At 42.3% G+C, this 17,810-nt stretch overlaps 1 protein-coding gene across 4 annotated transcripts in view; it reads right to left on the bottom strand.

The window, feature by feature from the left end:
• Positions 1–11,274: 11,274 nt before the first annotated feature.
• The window catches only part of MYH11 (myosin heavy chain 11), a 224,789-nt gene continuing 218,253 nt past the window's right edge, over positions 11,275–17,810 (bottom strand). For 2 of the 4 annotated variants that reach the window (XM_085632081.1, XM_085632080.1), the window contains 2 exons: positions 15,439–15,473; positions 11,275–12,019 (listed from right to left, as the gene is read on the bottom strand). In XM_085632081.1, the coding sequence (XP_085488207.1) occupies positions 15,443–15,473 (31 nt within the window). In that variant the 3' untranslated portion in view covers positions 11,275–12,019; positions 15,439–15,442. The remainder of the gene's footprint in view (positions 12,020–15,438; positions 15,474–17,810) is intronic. The other 2 variants (XM_085632079.1, XM_085632078.1) reach the window with 1 other exon arrangement.

Below are 17,810 nucleotides of genomic sequence, written 5' to 3' on the forward strand. Positions count from 1 at the left end.
TTTAGCTCGGTTCCACAGTTTGGGTGATCGATAGCTGTAAAGGGGCAGGCAGGGGAGTTTGGTTAACGAAAGGTTTGTATTTAGAGATTTTTGATGGGGTTATACAGGAATGTAATGTTTGATATTGTTGTAATGTTGTAATGTACGGGCGGGGGCGGGTTCGAAGAAATTTAGGGGAGGGGGCGGGGTGTGGGGTTAGGTATATGTTTTATTTAGTGAGGTTTAGTTTTGGAAGGCTGTTTGCCAAGGTTTTTAAAATTGTAATGTGCACCTGTTCCAATAAAGCGGCCTTTTTCACACAAAGTCTTTGTCAGTGGCCTGCTTCCCCCCCCACCCCTCCCTCCCAAGGGGGTCCTGGGGGGGGCAGACGACCGCAGGGAGGTCCCCCCCCCCGGGCAGTTTGGGAGGGGGTGTGGGGGGGGGCGTGGCTGGCCTTGCGCCGGCCATTTTGAACTTGGGCTACATTTTTTGTAGCCCAAAAGTAGCTCAATTATAAAGGGCTTGGGCGCCTGCTGCCAGCCACCATTTTAGGTTTGGTGACCTGGTGGCTGGGAGTCTGGCTATTGGTGTTTTTTGTACCCCCCCCCCTTTCCCACCCACAAAAAACACTTTTTTCCATTCGGTTCCCCCCTTTTTTGTAGTTTTTTCCTATTTTTCTTTTTTGCTTTCTCTTCTTTCGGAATTTTTCAGGTGTTTTTTTCTGGGACAGGTGCGCAGGGGTTTTGTACTATTTATTTGTCGCTTGGAGCAGGTGCAGTGCGGGGGTCATGTGAATTTTGACAGTTTTGCCGGAGGTTGGTTGATTGATTTATTTGTTGAGTTGGGTTATCGGGAGGGAAAGGATAGGTTGGTTAAGTTTAGCTCGGTTCCACAGTTGGGTGATCGATAGCTGTAAAGGGGCAGGCAGGGGAGTTTAGTTAACAGAAGGTTTGTATTTAGAGATTTTTGATGGGGTTATACAGGAATGTAATGTTTGATATTGTTGTAATGTTGTAATGTACGGGCGGGGGCGGGTTCGAAGAAATTTAGGGGAGGGGGAGGGGTGTGGGGTTAGGTATATGTTTTATTTAGTGAGGTTTAGTTTTGGAAGGCTGTTTGCCAAGGTTTTTAAAATTGTAATGTGCACCTGTTCCAATAAAGCGGCCTTTTTCACACAAAGTCTTTGTCAGTGGCCTGCTTCCCCCCCACCCCTCCCTCCCAATTTTCTGTTCTAGCGCTGACCTACAAACCTCTGCGGATGCGCCTCAGTGAGTCTTTAAACAGCACAGGCACTGGGAAAAAGGAGTTGAGTTGAGTGCAGGGGAGTCGCAGCACAGGCTCACAACCCGGACAATTGGGGCTGTTTAGGGTCTCTTAAAAGCTGAACGAGGATGCTTTAGAGCTCTTCGGGGCAACTATACGATGCAGACTCGTAAGCGAGTGAATATTTACAGAAGTTGGTGATGGGACTGTACTACTTCTATAATAAAAGTGGTAAACGTAAAAAGTTTCCCATGCACAATGTGCGCACAGCAGTTCCTTTCGTGTATATAATAATGCAACGGGACAAACCATTTGGTGGCTTGGACCGTCCGTTTGATGTAATTTACATATACGTGCGGTACTGTTATATGGTTTTAGATAGCGCCGGCGGTTCTCGTTCGCCTGCGTGGCCTCGATATCTAGTATACTATTACTATAGTAATATGGATCGTCTGTTTGGTGTAATTTACATATCATACGTGCGGTGTTATATGGTTTTTAGGTGGCGCCGGCGGCTCTAGCTTGCCTGCGCAGCCTCAATATCTAGTATACAGCACTTGGAAACAGATTAAAAAATGTAATCTGTTTCCAAGTGCTGTATACTAAGATCGCGAGGCCGCGCAAGATGGTCGCCATGTTATGTTACCACCAACTCCTCTCGGAAAGATGGCCGCCACCTCCCCCAAAACACAAGATGGTGGCCATGTTATGTTACCAGCCACCAGGCAACTCCTCTAGGAAAGATAGCCTCCCCCAAACCGCTGTCCCAACCTGGTTGCAAGCCATTGATTCAGCAGATCCTTAGAAAGAGGTCTGAGCTTTACCTCAGTGAGCACAGCCTCCAATAGTTCAAGTGTGGCACGTGTGACTCGAGTACCCAATCCCACCGGAGTACCGGACAGACTGCTGTTTCTACTCCTGCCCTGAAGACATCTCTTTTTCTCCCCTCCCATGTCAGAGTGAACTACCTGCAGGCTGCAGTGGTGCCTTCAGAATATGACATGCTTGGGTAGGCTATCACCAGAATTATGCTGTAATGTAGATATCAATTATTTCGCAGGGAGGACTAAATTATGCATCAGAGGCAAATTATGTGGCGTAATGCTACATTTTTAACTATTTGACTATTTTGTCATATCAGCATCACACATTAATCCTGTGGAATATAGGTAAAACATTTACATCAGTGTCAATTAACTCCGGAATACAGCAATCAGCAAGGAAAAAGTGACCAATGAAACCTTTACAAATTGTCTGGCACCGCGCTGCGCCACGTGTGGCACTTTTCTGGTATTTATTTTCTTCAGTTACAAATGTTTTCATATATACAATTTGGCAAAAGGTGAATTATGTGCATAGTGCGCAAAATTCTGCTTCAGTGTTCTTGCCCATATGAACTTTCAAATGTCACCAGTGGCCACTCACTGGTCAAGTAAGGTTCAAACTATGAAAAATAAATAAAGCAATTCAGAGTGTTCGCAAAGTGGCTACATAGATTTTATTCACACCCAAACATATTAGCGCTACTTTACAGAGTTTGCCAGTGAAGCAGTACTTTTGTTTTCTTGTCTTTTTTTTAACAACATTGTTTTCCCTGGTGGGGAAGTGCACCAATCGTGGGGTACTACAATGACTGATTGATGGGTGGATTGGTAACCCTAAACCATGTTCTTACTGCTTACATTTCACATGCTTTAGTTTGCTCTTTCCAGGATGTTGGTACTTTTTATTTAGGCAGCATATTGCTCTCTTGTCTAGTACGTAATTTGAATGGAGTTGCAAGTATATTATGGTTCTAAAAGCACTCGAAACCCCCTTCCTGGCCTCTAGCAATTTTCAGAAACAATACACAAATGTAATGATAACGCTGATGGTTAATGTTTTTCGTGGAGAGAGATCAGAGTTTTGTCTAGTGGAAGTTTTGACTCAAGGAAAGGTCGCGCAGAAGGTTAATGTGCCAGCTGCAAAGAACATGTACCTGATGCGGACCACAAAATACACATGATGTAAATAGGTCAGTGAGTCACTGCTTTTGTCAGAGAGATCCTTTTGTTACTTGCAGTTTGTAAGTTAAAATCCTAACATACAACAGTGAGCTATTAACTGTCATCTAAGAGCTGCATGCAAACTGCAAGGTAAAAATTAGAGCGTTATGTTTTGTTCCCCCACTCTTTGTTTGATTATCCTAATGTTTCAGCAATAAATTGTTATATTTTTATTTTCAGCACCTGGTAAAGCCAGACAACCATTACCTAATTTTTGGCCGAAGAACAAGAGGCCTCAACCTCCTTTGCTGCTCTTTCACCCCGGCTACAACCCAGCAAACACCAGTATTAAAGGTAAGGAAACTGATGCTATATTTTTTTTGATTGGAGTTAGGGCAATGTATGTGGTCACTCTACATGGTGGTTGGGGTGGGTGCACATTTTGAACATTGTTGCCTCAGTGGATGGAATTTACTAATAGCCTTAGCCATGTGCTTTGGGCAATAATGGTTGTTAAAGGCACTATCTATTCAGTGCCTTCAGCAACCAGTATGGCACACAGAGGCAGCAGGCAGTAAGGCTGTAGTTTTAGCAGTCATGTTGTGCAAACCAGGGGAGCTGTTGGAGACATATTGCGATAATGCACAAGATATATGTATTTATACTGAAATTTGATATTATTTGCACCAAACCTTATACACTGTACTTTGATTATTGACAGGTTTCTTTAATATTGGTAAGGCCAGCATCGGCATGATGAATACAGTAGAACAGCTAATTGCAAGGCCATTCTTTGGACGGAAACTTGAAGAGAAACTACATATAAAGCAATTAGGGCCTGGTCAGCCTGACCTAAAACTACAACAAGTTACCCAGGACAGAGGAAAAACTTAAAAACGTACATTCTCAAACACCTGGTACACAAAAGCTGATTGGCTTACAGGGTGCGCGTCAAAAAACTCTCTGTTCTGCTTCCCTTGCTTGCTGTTCAGTGGTGGTGACATGTCTTGGACAAAACAAGGAGTGATAGACTTGAAGCATTTGTCTAACAAAATAAAGAAGCATGCACACACAAGAAGCCATTTGGAATGCCTGACGGGACTGGGAATGTTGGGAGACACACTGATTGAGCACCACATAAGCGATGCATACCGCCAAACAATACAGAAACACAATGAAGCAGTTGATAGGAATAGACACTATCAAAAATAATTGATTCCATTAGTTTCTGTGGTGCTTTCGAACTGGCATTGTGAGGCCATGATGAATCTGAAAGTTCCTCAAATCCTGGAATATTCAGAGGCCTCATGGATTTAATAGCAAGCTTAGACAAGGAAATAGAAGCACATTTAGCAAGTGCTACATTCTTTAAGGGCACCTCTAAAACGATACAAAATGAACTCCTTGAGTGAATGCTAGGAATTCTGAGAAGCCATATTGTCCAAGAGGTGCAAAACACAGACTTTGTGGCTATTCAGGCTGATGACACCACTGATGTGGCCACACAAACACAGTCCGTATTAGTCTTTCGGTACCTTGACAAAGAGAGTAAAGTTGTGGAGAGGTTCAATGGCTTTGCACATTTAAGAGACTCTAGTGCAGAAACCATTACTTCAACTATACTACGTGAACTGAACTACCTCAAAGAAAAAAACTTATCTCACAAAGCTATGATGGTGCTTCCATAATGAGTGGAAACCTGCAGGAAAAACAACAGCAGTCTGGTTCGAATTGCAAAGGAGATATGTGACATTATAATTATGCATGCACAAGAACGTTTTTCTTTCACAAAACATTTGTTGAGTGCCACATTATTGCAAAGTGAACACTTTGCAAAATATGATCAATCCTTCCCTGAGCAAGCTCTGAATGATGCTGTGGAAGCGTATCCTATGCTCAACAAAGAGGACCTGAGAACCGAGTTGACTGTACTGTACGGAATGAGTGTATACCGGAAGGCCACTGGTGCCATTTCTTTGCTGGCTTTAATTCAGAAACTTAACATGGAAAGGTCACTTACAGTGACAGTGGCTTTACTAAAAATTGTCATTACCACTCCTATGACAACAGCAGAGTCGGAACGATGTTTTTCCACCTTAAACCAAATTAAGACATTCCTGAGGAACACAATGATTCAGGAAAGACAGAATGCGTTAGCAATGCTCTCTATAGAGAGCGACCTAGTTAAAAGAATCCCAGACTTTAACGTTCAAGTTATTGAAAAGTTTGCTGCTCTTAAAGACGGATGTGCTGATTTTATCTACAAAAAGTGAACAATATGTTGAATGCTGCTAGTTTGCGACCTGTTTAGTTGTTTGTTAAATAAAAAACATCTGTGAGGTACTCAGAAATGCATTGTATCTCGAAGTCTGTTATGAAGCTCTGTGGTTATACTGAATAAGCAACTACCTATGTTATATGACATCTCTTTATTAATGTAATAACGGCACTTTCGCAATTGCTTTATTAACCTTCCTGCTTTCTCAAATTTGCTTGAAAATGCACCATTTGTCCACTCTTTTTTCGAAATTTTCTCGGGGGAAGAACCCCCCCAAACGCCCCTTAGGTTGTACCACCTCGCTCGCTACGCTCGGTCGCAAAGGTGCAGTATGACAAATATTTTACGGCGCACCACTTTCAAATGTCACCGGCCGCCACTGCTCAATCATTACATTTACATCGGAGCCTGATGATGATCACAGAGGAAGTTGGATACACAGCATCCTATGTGCTGCCTCATGCTACCTCAAGATGCACAATATATTTTTAAACCGACTAGATGTTACCTTTCAGAAGCCTATAAAGGTCCAAGCATATCTAGGCTCATTTAATATTCCCAATCAGGTACCTATTTCAAATCATCTCTTTACAGGTACTTTTTTTTGTACAACTGCCCGTTTTTCAGCAGAGTTCTGCTAATTAAAACGAGGACAAAAGTCACAAAGATTTTAGAGGGATGGATTGTCCTCCGTCCTGAATAATCACAATGTTAAGGAAAGATGTTGGGGTGATTTTACCAGGTGGGGCGTTACTACAGTGAAATGTAACACTTCCTCTTTAGGTCAAGCCTACGAGAGCATGCGCTACATGTGTTAGCATCTGGTGTGTTATCCCACAGAGCTCGGTTATTTTACAAGACATTATAGTGTTTGCACTATCCTTGTGGTGTAAGTTTGCTTGCTTCACATTTTCATCATCATCATCATCAGGTTTTCAGCATCTTTTTACAGCGGAGGCCGGCATGGATCGGAGGTAAGGGGCTGGTGGCCAGAGGGTGGGTGGATGCGGGAGAAGTGGGTTTAAAAAATAAACTAAAAAATAAAACTTATCTTTTGCCGCGTCTTTCATCCGCAGTCCTCCCTCGCTCGGGCTCAACAAGAAGCATACCAAGACTTCCAGTCAGTCAATCACAATGCAGCCTTGGGAGCATTGTGATTGGTCTGAGCGTCGTGTTTGGGTGCTCAGACACTGACTGGGAGCCTGGGCATGTTCTCCATGCAGGCTGTAATGCGCCTGTATGGAGAACATGCAAAGTGTGCAAGACTGTTTTGGACGGCCCGAGAGGGCCGGCCACGCAGTCATTGCACACTTAGGAGGGTGTTAGCACTACTCCCCTGCCCTCGCCCCTCAAGCAAAGCTGTCGAAGAAGGAGAAAATAAAATGATAATAACGTGAGCTATTACCATTTTATTTTCCTTTTGTGTCACTGCAAAAAAGCAGTGGGGCGACGCTCCTCCGCCTTAGCGAAGGAACCGCCACTATCTTTTTCACTTCACTGTTGACATGCAATTTATGTGGCAAGTGCATCTAATTATGCATTCATCTGTTCTTCAGCATTGGATCTTTCCAAGGTTCACATGCTTGAATCCTTCCACGTCGTCAGACTGGGAAGTTTTCAACCATGTGAATCTATGAAAGATACCTATGCTGGAGAATTGGAGTTAAATGTAAGTAACTTACTTCCAGGCTACCCTCTCACCCCATCAGTGCTTAGCGGGAGTCCTTATATATAGACCCCCGGGTCACGCATGGGCCTTCCTGAAGTCCATCAGTGACGCTATCGCGCCAATGGCCTCCAGATTTAAACATTTTCTTGTTTTGGGTGATTTTAACATACATATGAACATACAGGATATCCCGGAGACTGTCTCTCTGTTGAAATCCTTGGATGCGCCTAATCTTGTTCCTTATGTCTTCACCCCTACGCATACTAAAGCACATACCCTTCACCAAGTATTTGCCAACTGTAATATTCAGGCAGAGACTCCTTTACCTCTACTATGGTCAGACCACTATCTGGTGGGATTTAAGTCACCTAAACTAACGCAGCCGTCACTGACCCAGGTGAAACGGCCGTCTTTTACATCTAGGCCTTTTCATAAGATTACCCCAGCTGCCCTCAAAGATGAACTCGATAAACACCCTCTTAGGCCGAGCGGCAACATAGAGCAGGATGCGGAGGCCCTTGTTAAATGGATCACGCAAGGTACCCTGTCCATTGCCACTTTAACCCCGTGCTCTATTAAAACTGCCAGATGCTCAGCCCCATGGTTCAACGATATCCTGCGACAGTGCAGAAAGGACTGTAAACGTCAGCAAAGAGTATGGAGGAAAGATTTTAATGTGGAAAATAAAAGGAACTACAAAGAGGCCTTAAGAGAATATAACAAAAGTATACAGGAAGCTAAGAAGAGTTTCTGTGCATCCAAAATTAAGTCCGCTGGAAATAAAAGCAGAGAAATCTTCAGGATTGTTAAAAGCTTCTTTTCTCCTAACGCTGGGACTAGGCTCTCCCTTCCTTCAGCTGACTGGACTGAAAAGTTAGCTAACTTCTTCTATACGAAGATTAGCACAATTCAATCATCTTTTGATGGGTTGGATGGGAAAGATGTGATCGCTTCCTCATTTACCACCCCGCAGAATAAGGATGGTAGGGTTTCCCTCTCCAGCTTCCCTCCCTTGTCCCCTGAGATGTCTTTATCAATAATGAAGGGCCTTAAATTCGGCTCTCCTGTGGATCCATGCCCTGACAAATTTCTGGCTTCAAAGGCGGAGGTTGTGAATCCCCAAGTGAACAGCATTTTGATCGTGTCTCTTCTTAGCGGTCAGGTCCCAGTTAGCTGGAAGAGCGCGAAAATTATCCCATTACTGAAAAAACCTACGGCTGATCCCACAGTCTTAACCAACTATAGACCGATCTCTTTGCTATCTTTCTTCGCAAAGACAATAGAGAAGTATGTTCACTCAGTGATCAGTGATTTCGCTGAAGCCAATAATCTTCTCCACCCGAGTCAGTCCGGTTTTAGGCAGAACTTAGCACAGAGACAGCTTTGCTGGAGGTCTCCGATTCCATCAAGGAGACCCTGGATAAAGGGGGCAAAGCTGTCCTAGTACTCTTCGACCTATCTGCGGCTTTCGACACCGTGCCCCACAGTCTCCTCCTGCAGAGGTTAAGGGAATATGGACTCTAGGGCATGGTGTTGAAGTGGTTCTCCTCGTTTTTGGCGGATAGAAATCAGGAGGTCTGGTTACCCCCACTTTCGGCCAGTGTTCCGCCCTTGAAGGCGGGCGCGCCCCAGGGATCTATCTTGAGCTCTGTACTTTTTAATCTGTACATGGCTACCCTGGCAGAAGCGGGTGAGGCTATGATTATATCCTATGCCGATGACACTCAACTGCTCTTCACTTGCAAGAAGGGGGAAAGATTAACAAATGCTTGAGAGAAATCTTTGCCTGGTTCAGACATAACCATCTTAAATGCAACCCGGACATGTCTGAAAAAATTTCTTTCGGTACAACTCCCACCCCCCACCCCTCCGGACGCCTGGAAACAATGGTGGCCCATGGACATGTCCCCCCCCAATCAGCAGTTAAGATTGTAAAAAAACCTGGGAGTGAAAATTGATGATGCCTTATCTATGGCGCCCCAAGTTCAGTCAGTTGTGGGCATGTGCTTAGGCATCTTGAAAATGCTACGTAGGTTTCTCTTCCTATTACCAACCTCGCACAGACAGGCCCTTATCACCTCCAGATTGGACTATGCCAACGTCCTCTAGCTGGGCCTTCCGGAGTTTATGCTCAATAGACTGCAAGACGTGCAGGATGATGCAGCCAGGGCAGTCCTGAGACTCTCACCCAGAGACCGGATCTCTCACCACCTGAAGATGCTGCACTGGCTGCCTGTCCGATGCAGAATACTTTTCAAAGCACTTGTCCTTGCCTTTAAAGCTCTACATGGCATAGGGCCAATTTACATCCGTAGAAGAGTTTCACATTACGTACCTGGCAGATCCCTTAGGTCAGCACACCAACACTTAATCGTTATCCCTAAGGGCCATATGTAGGTAGCCTAATACCGGTCGGTAACGGCCGATTTTCGGTAAAAATCCCGTTACCGACCGGTATTCAGGCTTTTGGTATGTAGGGGGGACATTTCAGGATTCGGTAATTTACCGAATCGGTAAAATTACCGAATCGGTAATTTTACCGATTCGGTAAATACCGAATCCTGAAATGAGATGTAGGGGGAGTGTGTGGGTGTTGTGTGGATTCGTTATTTACCACCAACTAAAAGTTGGTGGTAAATGACGAATGGCTTAGAAAAAGCATTTTTTGGCACTTAGAAGTGTGCAATGTGGCAGACATACATGCCCTTAGGGCATGTATGTGTGCCACATGTGCACACATGCAGGAATCAGGGGTGCAACAGGGTGTCACTGTGACACCCTGCCACCCTTGATTGTGCTCCCCCCATTACCGAATCGGTATTTACCGATTCGGTAATGGTAACTGGCTTCCCATTGATTCCTATGGGCCTCCTGGCCCATAGCAATCAATGGGAAGCCAGTTACCATTATCGAATCGGTAAATACCGATTCTAAATTACCGACCAATTCCGATTCGGTAATTTTTACCGACTGATTACCTACATAGCATTTACCACTTCATAAATACCGAATCGGTAAAATTCGGTATTTATGAAGTGGTAAATGTTAGGCTACCTACATAAGGCCCTAAGTGTCTTACAGCCCGCCACTGCGGACGTTCTTTTCAAGTGCTAGTGGCTAGATTCTGGAACATACTGCCTCTTTCGATGAGGCAGGCCACGAGCAGAAAGGTTTTCAGGAAACAATTGAGAGCCTAGCTGTTCCAACAAGCTGTATAATGGCCGACCGCCCGAGACTGATGTCCCATCCCTGGCCTCTGCATCTTTTCGTCTTAGCGCCGGGATACTCTCCTGAGTAGCTGTGCGCTCTACAAATCCAGTTTAACATAACATAACATTTCCTTCATCAGTGCATTGCTAAACTTGATCGGGGCTCTGCAGTGGCCACAAGATTGAATGCAGCCTCCAGGCCTCCGCTGCGCAGTGCAGGAGGGCCATGGCTTTGAGTGTGTTATACAGGCATCACCTGACATCACAAATGACCTTTATCTTCATGAACTTGTTAACCCCCTTCCATTCTTGCTTTTCTTCTCTCTCCTTTTCTGTCCCTCGCGATCTGTCAATGTCACTCTCCATGTTTTTCTCTCTCTCCCTTTCCTTTCCCACTTGCACTCCAGTTGGCTCTATTTCTCGTTCTCTCTTCCTCTTCACCTTGTCTTCTAGCTTTTCCAGTCTCTCACCTAACATCCTGCTGTCTCGTTCTTCCACCATCACCCCTTTTCTCCTCTCTCTTGCTTTCTCCCACCTTCCCACAGTCTTGTTTCCTATTTCCTTCTCTTTTAATCTCCTTCTGCCCACTTCCTCTTCAACGTCCAGCCGCCCCGTCTCTGCACTCTCGCTATAAAATCATCCGGCTATCCACTACCACCCTATTGTCAAAGCACAATAGCTCGCCCATGGGCAAGACCTATTAGCTTTGCTAATGGATGTTGTATTTAAAGTTTTTCCTCTCCTATCACCTATTCCTTTTTTCCAAGATCCAGAGAAGTGACTCTCAAAATGGTGAATACAAATATTTTTTGCAACTGACATTAAAAAAAGATTCTGTTGAACTACAGTAGACTACAATTTAGAAAACAGAAAAGGACAATACTCTTTCCAGTGCTTTAACCTTTTATTAGTGGAAGTGGCTTAAGCACAATCAAAGTGCATAGAAAACAGTGTCAATATTTTCAATTCTTTCTCTTTTAAACAAAAAAATCTTCAATTTTTAGTACAAGTGTATAAAGAAGGCACTTTGATGATGCTAATGTGCACTGTGCATCAGAGGGATAGTTACCAGAAATAAAAATAAAAATAACAATCAAGAGTGATTACATACTGGGGCAAATGGGGACAAAGTAACGGAATAGCAAACAATGACTTTGGCAACATCATCTTTTGCAAAATGTTTCGTCCACACAGAACATACTTAACCAACCAATGACCCCTTGGAAAGCTGTTTGTTTTCCACTACTGGAATTCACAAAAGAGAATACACCAAACGGAAAATTAAAACACGGAGCTTTTCAAAGGATTTTCTTTGCAAGATTTCAAAATGTGCATCCTACAGCCATATCTGTTTGTTCCCATTTCTGGTAGTAAGATGTGCATTTGTGGTTGGACGGCAGAAGTAGTGTTTCAGTGTAACGTAGGAACCCTAACATCAATTTAGACAATTCAGAAAATTGTCCTTGTTTGCGGTGATATATGTATGCATTGATAGTCTTATTCGCTGGCTTTTGTTCCATTAAAATCAGCATCTCGCGAGTCCCCGTCCTCTTCTGACCCATCTGCTGCATTATCTACTGTTCGTCTTCCTCCTCCAGATCGGCGAGGGGGGGCAAAAGATGGTTCATTCCCCCGTCTGAAGAAAAGAGAAGAAAGACTTAAAAGGAGCCAACATGTACGTTCTACTGGAATATTCAACTGTTATTTGCCACCACAGTTGGTTAAAGATAAAGAACCAAGATTATTTCATCAAGCACAGGCATGACCGGTCAAAAGAAAATTCATGATCGCTGAATGAATGAAACCTTGATGTAATGGCTAATAATGTCACATGAAACCTCTGTACATGGTACAGCTCTATAATGTTTCTCAAACTTTTTGTGAAGGTTTCTATCATACAGCAATCCGGATGGAGAGCTTTATTTTCAAAAGAGTTGTCCCAGATAATAATGAATTTGGAGGGAAAATACAAGTTTCTTATGAAAATGAAGCCCAAAATATTTAAAAAGGCATTGAGCTTTTCTGCAGCAGTCTCAAATGCTTCTTCCACTGATTCCAATTCCTTCTAAGTTTTCCATCTACCATCTGGTATGTCATGTGCATGTAATAAGTTCACACGTGTCAAATGGACATAGATAAACAGCTTGAAAAGTATTGTAGCACTCTCCCAGACTGGGGAACCCAACCGCCCTAAGGGAATCTGCTTATTAATCAATTTGTGCTATAATTGCTTTCATGAAACCATGTTTAAAATTCACCCCTCGCTTTTGTCAAATACCTGTCTGTATTTTTTCAATTGTTATTGGCCACAAGACTGAGTTTGTGATAAATGTTGTGACTGAATTTAATAATATACCCATCTTTGTTAGTTAATGACTTTTGTTTTATTGTCTGCAGTCCTTAATCAATCTTGTTTTCTTGCTTTATGCTGAATAACTTTGACTATATGATATCCCAACACCACTGATGTTTTTAGACAAAGGACTGACTGGTATTTGGACTCTAGTTTATACGCATGTCTGGTCAATGTGGTGGTCATTAGGCACTGTTAATGACATATGAAGAACTACAAGTGCTGACAAATCATGTTATCATCTACAGATGTCAACTCTTCTAGTTACGGACCTCTGCACTCCTTGTACACAAATATAGAGTATAATTCTACTTAATCTTACAGTACACGATCCCGGTCCTATGCTTCCCCAGTTTCTAGCTAAAGTATGTAAATAAGTAATGGTGTGTGCCAAAAAAAAGTTAGTACAGATGGTTTGGAAACATTCAATGAAAACCTTAAGAGACTGCTGCTAAGACAAGGCTTCCTTAAATATTTGTGTCAAAATAGATTAGCATAGGTGAACAAAAGAGGAATAATTGCAAATATGGAAACCCATTTTGGGAACATGGGGACTACTGAGCAAGTATGCCAATTGAAAGTAGATTGTTTAGTTCAGAATGAGTGCTTTCATTCAAATTACCTTTTCAGATAATCAAATTATGGAGAGTCTTCTTGGTGCAGCAGTGTATATGGTCATTGGTATTGTTGGCATTTGTAGTACATATTCATGCCCTTCTTTCTTATTCAGTAGAAACCTCCACTGCTTTTGTTCATCTCTCATAATGCTAAGCTGGGATATGTGCATTATACAGACAGTGAAGTCTGTACGATGCATGGCTTTAGCATAGGCGGCTCCATAGTAAAGGCAGCATTATGTGATGGATTATTATAGATGTAGTGCACAAAAAAATGGTGGATGGAATGCGTGAAATATTCTCAGCCACTGGTAATTACTTGGGGCTGCATCCCAATCCATTGTTATTTTGCACACCATGTCACCTCAGTTTAGACGCAGCTAAATGCACCCTGCTCTAATCTGAACAGTCAGGCCCAAACTGCCAATCCAGGTCCTCCCTTAACCGGAACACAAACAACCAAGGACCGGTTTTGCCCTAGTTATGGCCTCATCAGATGGGTACAGCTTGGTTCCAGTGACACAGCGTGCAAGGGATCCATGTACGGGTGACACCGCTTCTGGGTTGCTTGAGTTCTGGTCCAGGGAGGACCTGGCTTGGCAGTTCGAGGTAGACTGTTCCTATTGGAGCAGGGTCAAGTCTGATTTGCATCTAGTTGAGTCCAATTGGAGGTGGAATGGTGTGCAGAATAATGATGGATTGGGATGCGGCCCGAATGTTTACCAGTGGCAGAGATTAATTCAAGCATTCCATTCATCACTGTTTTGTATACTTATTGTGTCGTCTAAGGTGGGACAGGTATGCCCAGACAGACGTGGGTTCCGTGCACACTGTGTCACTACTGTATCCAGCTAATGAGCCACTAACTAGGGCGAAACCGGTTCTGGGTTGCTTGTGTTACGATTCAGGGAGGATCTGGCTTGGCAGTTCGGGCTGCTAGGGTCCTATTGGAGCAGGGTCAAGACTAATTTGCATATAGCTTGGTCCAAACTGAGGAGGCATAGTGTGCAGAATAACGATGGATTGGGATGAGGCTAGTGGCAGATATTAATTTAAGAATTTCATCCATCACTGTTTTGTATACGTATTAATACAGATGGCACAAGAAATTCCTTGATCACACGTTTATCAAAATGCGTAGATTTAAAATAGCTGCTTACATCAATCAAGCGAGATTCGCAAATGAAAATGGAGGCTGTCGACAAGATGTCTGATTCATGGAACTTAGTAATCAGTACAACATTCCATAATGTTTAGAAATGTTTTTAGCACTTTTACATGGTCTGTGATGGGCTAAATATACTAGTCTGACGTTGTGTTGCAGCATGGGCAAGCGTCGAGATTTTCCACTCCTGCTTATTTTGGGTTAGCTGGCATTATGGAGGCTGAAGGCTCGAGAAAGGCATGCCTTAATGAGAACACTGTTAAGCTAACTGGGCTGTCTTAACAAATTTGCTTATAATTCTAGATTCTTCAACAAGTGTTTGGGAAAATTCAACACCAATGTAAGTTTAATAATATGAGAAGATGTTATTTCCTTCCTCAAGTTGCTTGGTGCATTCAGACTATCCCAAAAGGGATCTGTGACTGTGAAGATGTCACAGTTGGTGTTGTATCTGTGCTGAATTAAAATTCATTGTGCGCATTCACCATGAACAAGTGGTTACTGTATGTGGTGAAAATATGCATTTCTGTGATGAAGATTGCAATACAATATATTAGTTATTTGTTTTAGAATGAGTATTATGCTGGTAAGTTATTGCATCATTCTGGAAAAAGGTGTGCAAGAGACAGCTCTAGCATGCAAAGGAGACAAGGCAATCCAATCGGCATTCCGGTCAGACCGTCCTACACAGAGTGTGAGAATGCACAAATCTCAGTATGTGCCATCAGGCAGAGGAGAAACATGAATTTTAGAAGGACTGGGGGGGATGCAGGTGTCATTGGTACATTGGTTTCCCTTCATGTGAAACTCATATTGCAAAGATATCCAGGTCTTGAAGTTTTGTTAAAAAGTATATATCTGATTCGAAAAAATGGATATCTGTGCAACAATTACTAGTCAGAAAGATGGAGGCAGGGTACCTGCTTAGTCATTTTGTGGAGGTTCCTGTGTCCCTCTGAAACAAAGATGTCAGCATAAATCAATGCATCACATTACATGTTAAGGTGTTACACTTAAATATCCAGTGTCAATATTTTAAAATAGACAACAAAAAAAGACATAATTAAATAGAATCATTATGTATTCCCAGAGTTATTTCCATCATTTGATTTGCATCACATTTCAAAATCAAATCCTAGTGGTGCCATGTGAAATTGATAAAATCATAGATTTCAAAACTTTGGATTTCAAGGTCTCCATCGAGGAACTGGAATTATTTGTAGCCATCCAATCTGCATAAGCATTTGTTCAACCCAAAAGTCTTGAGTACCATTTAAGAGGGCTGTCGCACAGTTCCAACATTTTAATAAGGTTTTCTTGTTAACTAAACCTGAACGTGGCACCATATCTCCCTCATGGTGCATTAGAGAGAACTTGCTTCAAACTTCGGACAGAAGAAAATTCTTCCCTCATCTGTCTTTACTGTTCCTTCGCTATTGACGACAAACCACATTATTCAGATTTTTTTTTAAACTTTTGTTTTAATGAAAACACCCAAAGTGGTGGTATGGTCTCTAAATATATGTATGATTGCCCTCTCCTTTAAACCTACACCCATAATTTCTGTAAATGCCTATGTTTACCTTTCTCTTTTCAACATATATTTCAGACACTTCCACTGTCTAATCAGCAGCTTCAGCGCCAAATTCAACCCGTATGCTTATGCTACAAAGACCTACATTAGCCTCAAATGATAGCCAGAAACTCCAGATATCTTTTCTCACTATCAGTTTGAAAATAATTCAGTGAATTAATCAGACCTTGCCATTATTTCAAGTCACTCCTTTATAATCACTCCTTACTGTCTTGCTGTCGACCAAGTACAAGATATACAATGAACTGCTCATGTCCCCTTGTATGCATTTTTGACCTGTTATTGGTGATGCGCACTATGCAAAAAATTATTAGTTGTGATTTTAGTTAAAAGGCCCATGACACAATGCATTGTATTCTCCATTGCTGAGTGGCTGCCCACCTATATTAATGTGAATAATGTAAAGTCTTGTCTAGTGGTATATTTAGCTCCAAATATATTCCTCTACATAAAGCTGATACTGGGGTAAACCAGATTATACTCCCAAAAAGGAAATTCAAAAGTGTTGCTGGATGAAAAGAACAAGTATTTAAGAATTGGGCAGTTATGGACTGTCAAAATCAAGAGCGTAAGGATTTTTTAGTCCAGGACAGAGAGGCACATACTTAAAAAATACAACCCACTCAAAAATGAAGATAGGCAGTTGCTGAAAAGTCACCATGAGAACCATGTATTCTCAACAGTGGAAGAGAAAATACATATTTGGAGGTGTGACCCTGAGATTTCCTGAAACACAAACTAGAGCTGGGAAGGTCTCGTTCTATGAGTCAGTAATCTTCAGAAAGGCGTGCAGTAAGATTTCATAATCAACAGAGATTGTCCGACATCTAAACAAGAAGATTGGGCCTTGTGACGTAGAAAACAAATCTCATCAAGTCATGATTTGAGTTACTTGAGTATAAGTCACTTGGTCCCATTTATCCTGAATTACTAGTGTAATGACTGTGTCCTAATATTTCTCATTATTATACCTCTTGTTGCTTTATGCTGCAACTTACGAGTGTTGCAGTGCTGGTCGACCACTGTACCTGATGCCCTAATGATATGTGTATAAACAATGACAAATGTTTCACTTGTTGCAACGGAGGACTGCCTAAGTCCACCACTGGGTCCATCACAAAGGTTTGCGGTGACACCGACTGTCTATCTCCCAAGAGTATATTCCCAACAGCATCAGCTTTGAAAAAACATTACGTGTCAAAAGCAGTCCAAAGCAGCCAGTCCAACTATTGGTTGTTTGTTAGAATATTGAGCACAAAAGTATTTTTCTTTTTTTTTTTTTTTAATTAAATTTTTTATTCAATTCAGTGAAGCAATAATATTACATAAATTTCATAATATACAAAAGAAAGAAGAAAAAAAAACCAGCCTTAAATTAAGCACATATACAAACATACAATCAGATACAACAAACATAATCCTTGACTTTACAAACAGACCCAAAACACATCATCAGAGATGCCTTTCTAAAGCCAATTTGCAATCGGCTCCCATATTGCTACCCCTAGCTTCTTTCTTACCCTGCCTTTTAACTTATACAGGGCCATTTCCAAATTATACAATGAAATAAGCTTAGCCCTCCAGATATCGAATGAGGGGGGTTCTGAATCCAACCACTGAGATGTTATACATAACCTCAACACCGACATACATATGAACTTAAATCCTCTGTATGACACCGTTTTACTCCCCACCTCC

This window comes from Triturus cristatus, chromosome 10 (assembly GCF_964204655.1).
Source record: "Triturus cristatus chromosome 10, aTriCri1.1, whole genome shotgun sequence".
NCBI lineage: Eukaryota > Metazoa > Chordata > Amphibia > Caudata > Salamandridae > Triturus > Triturus cristatus.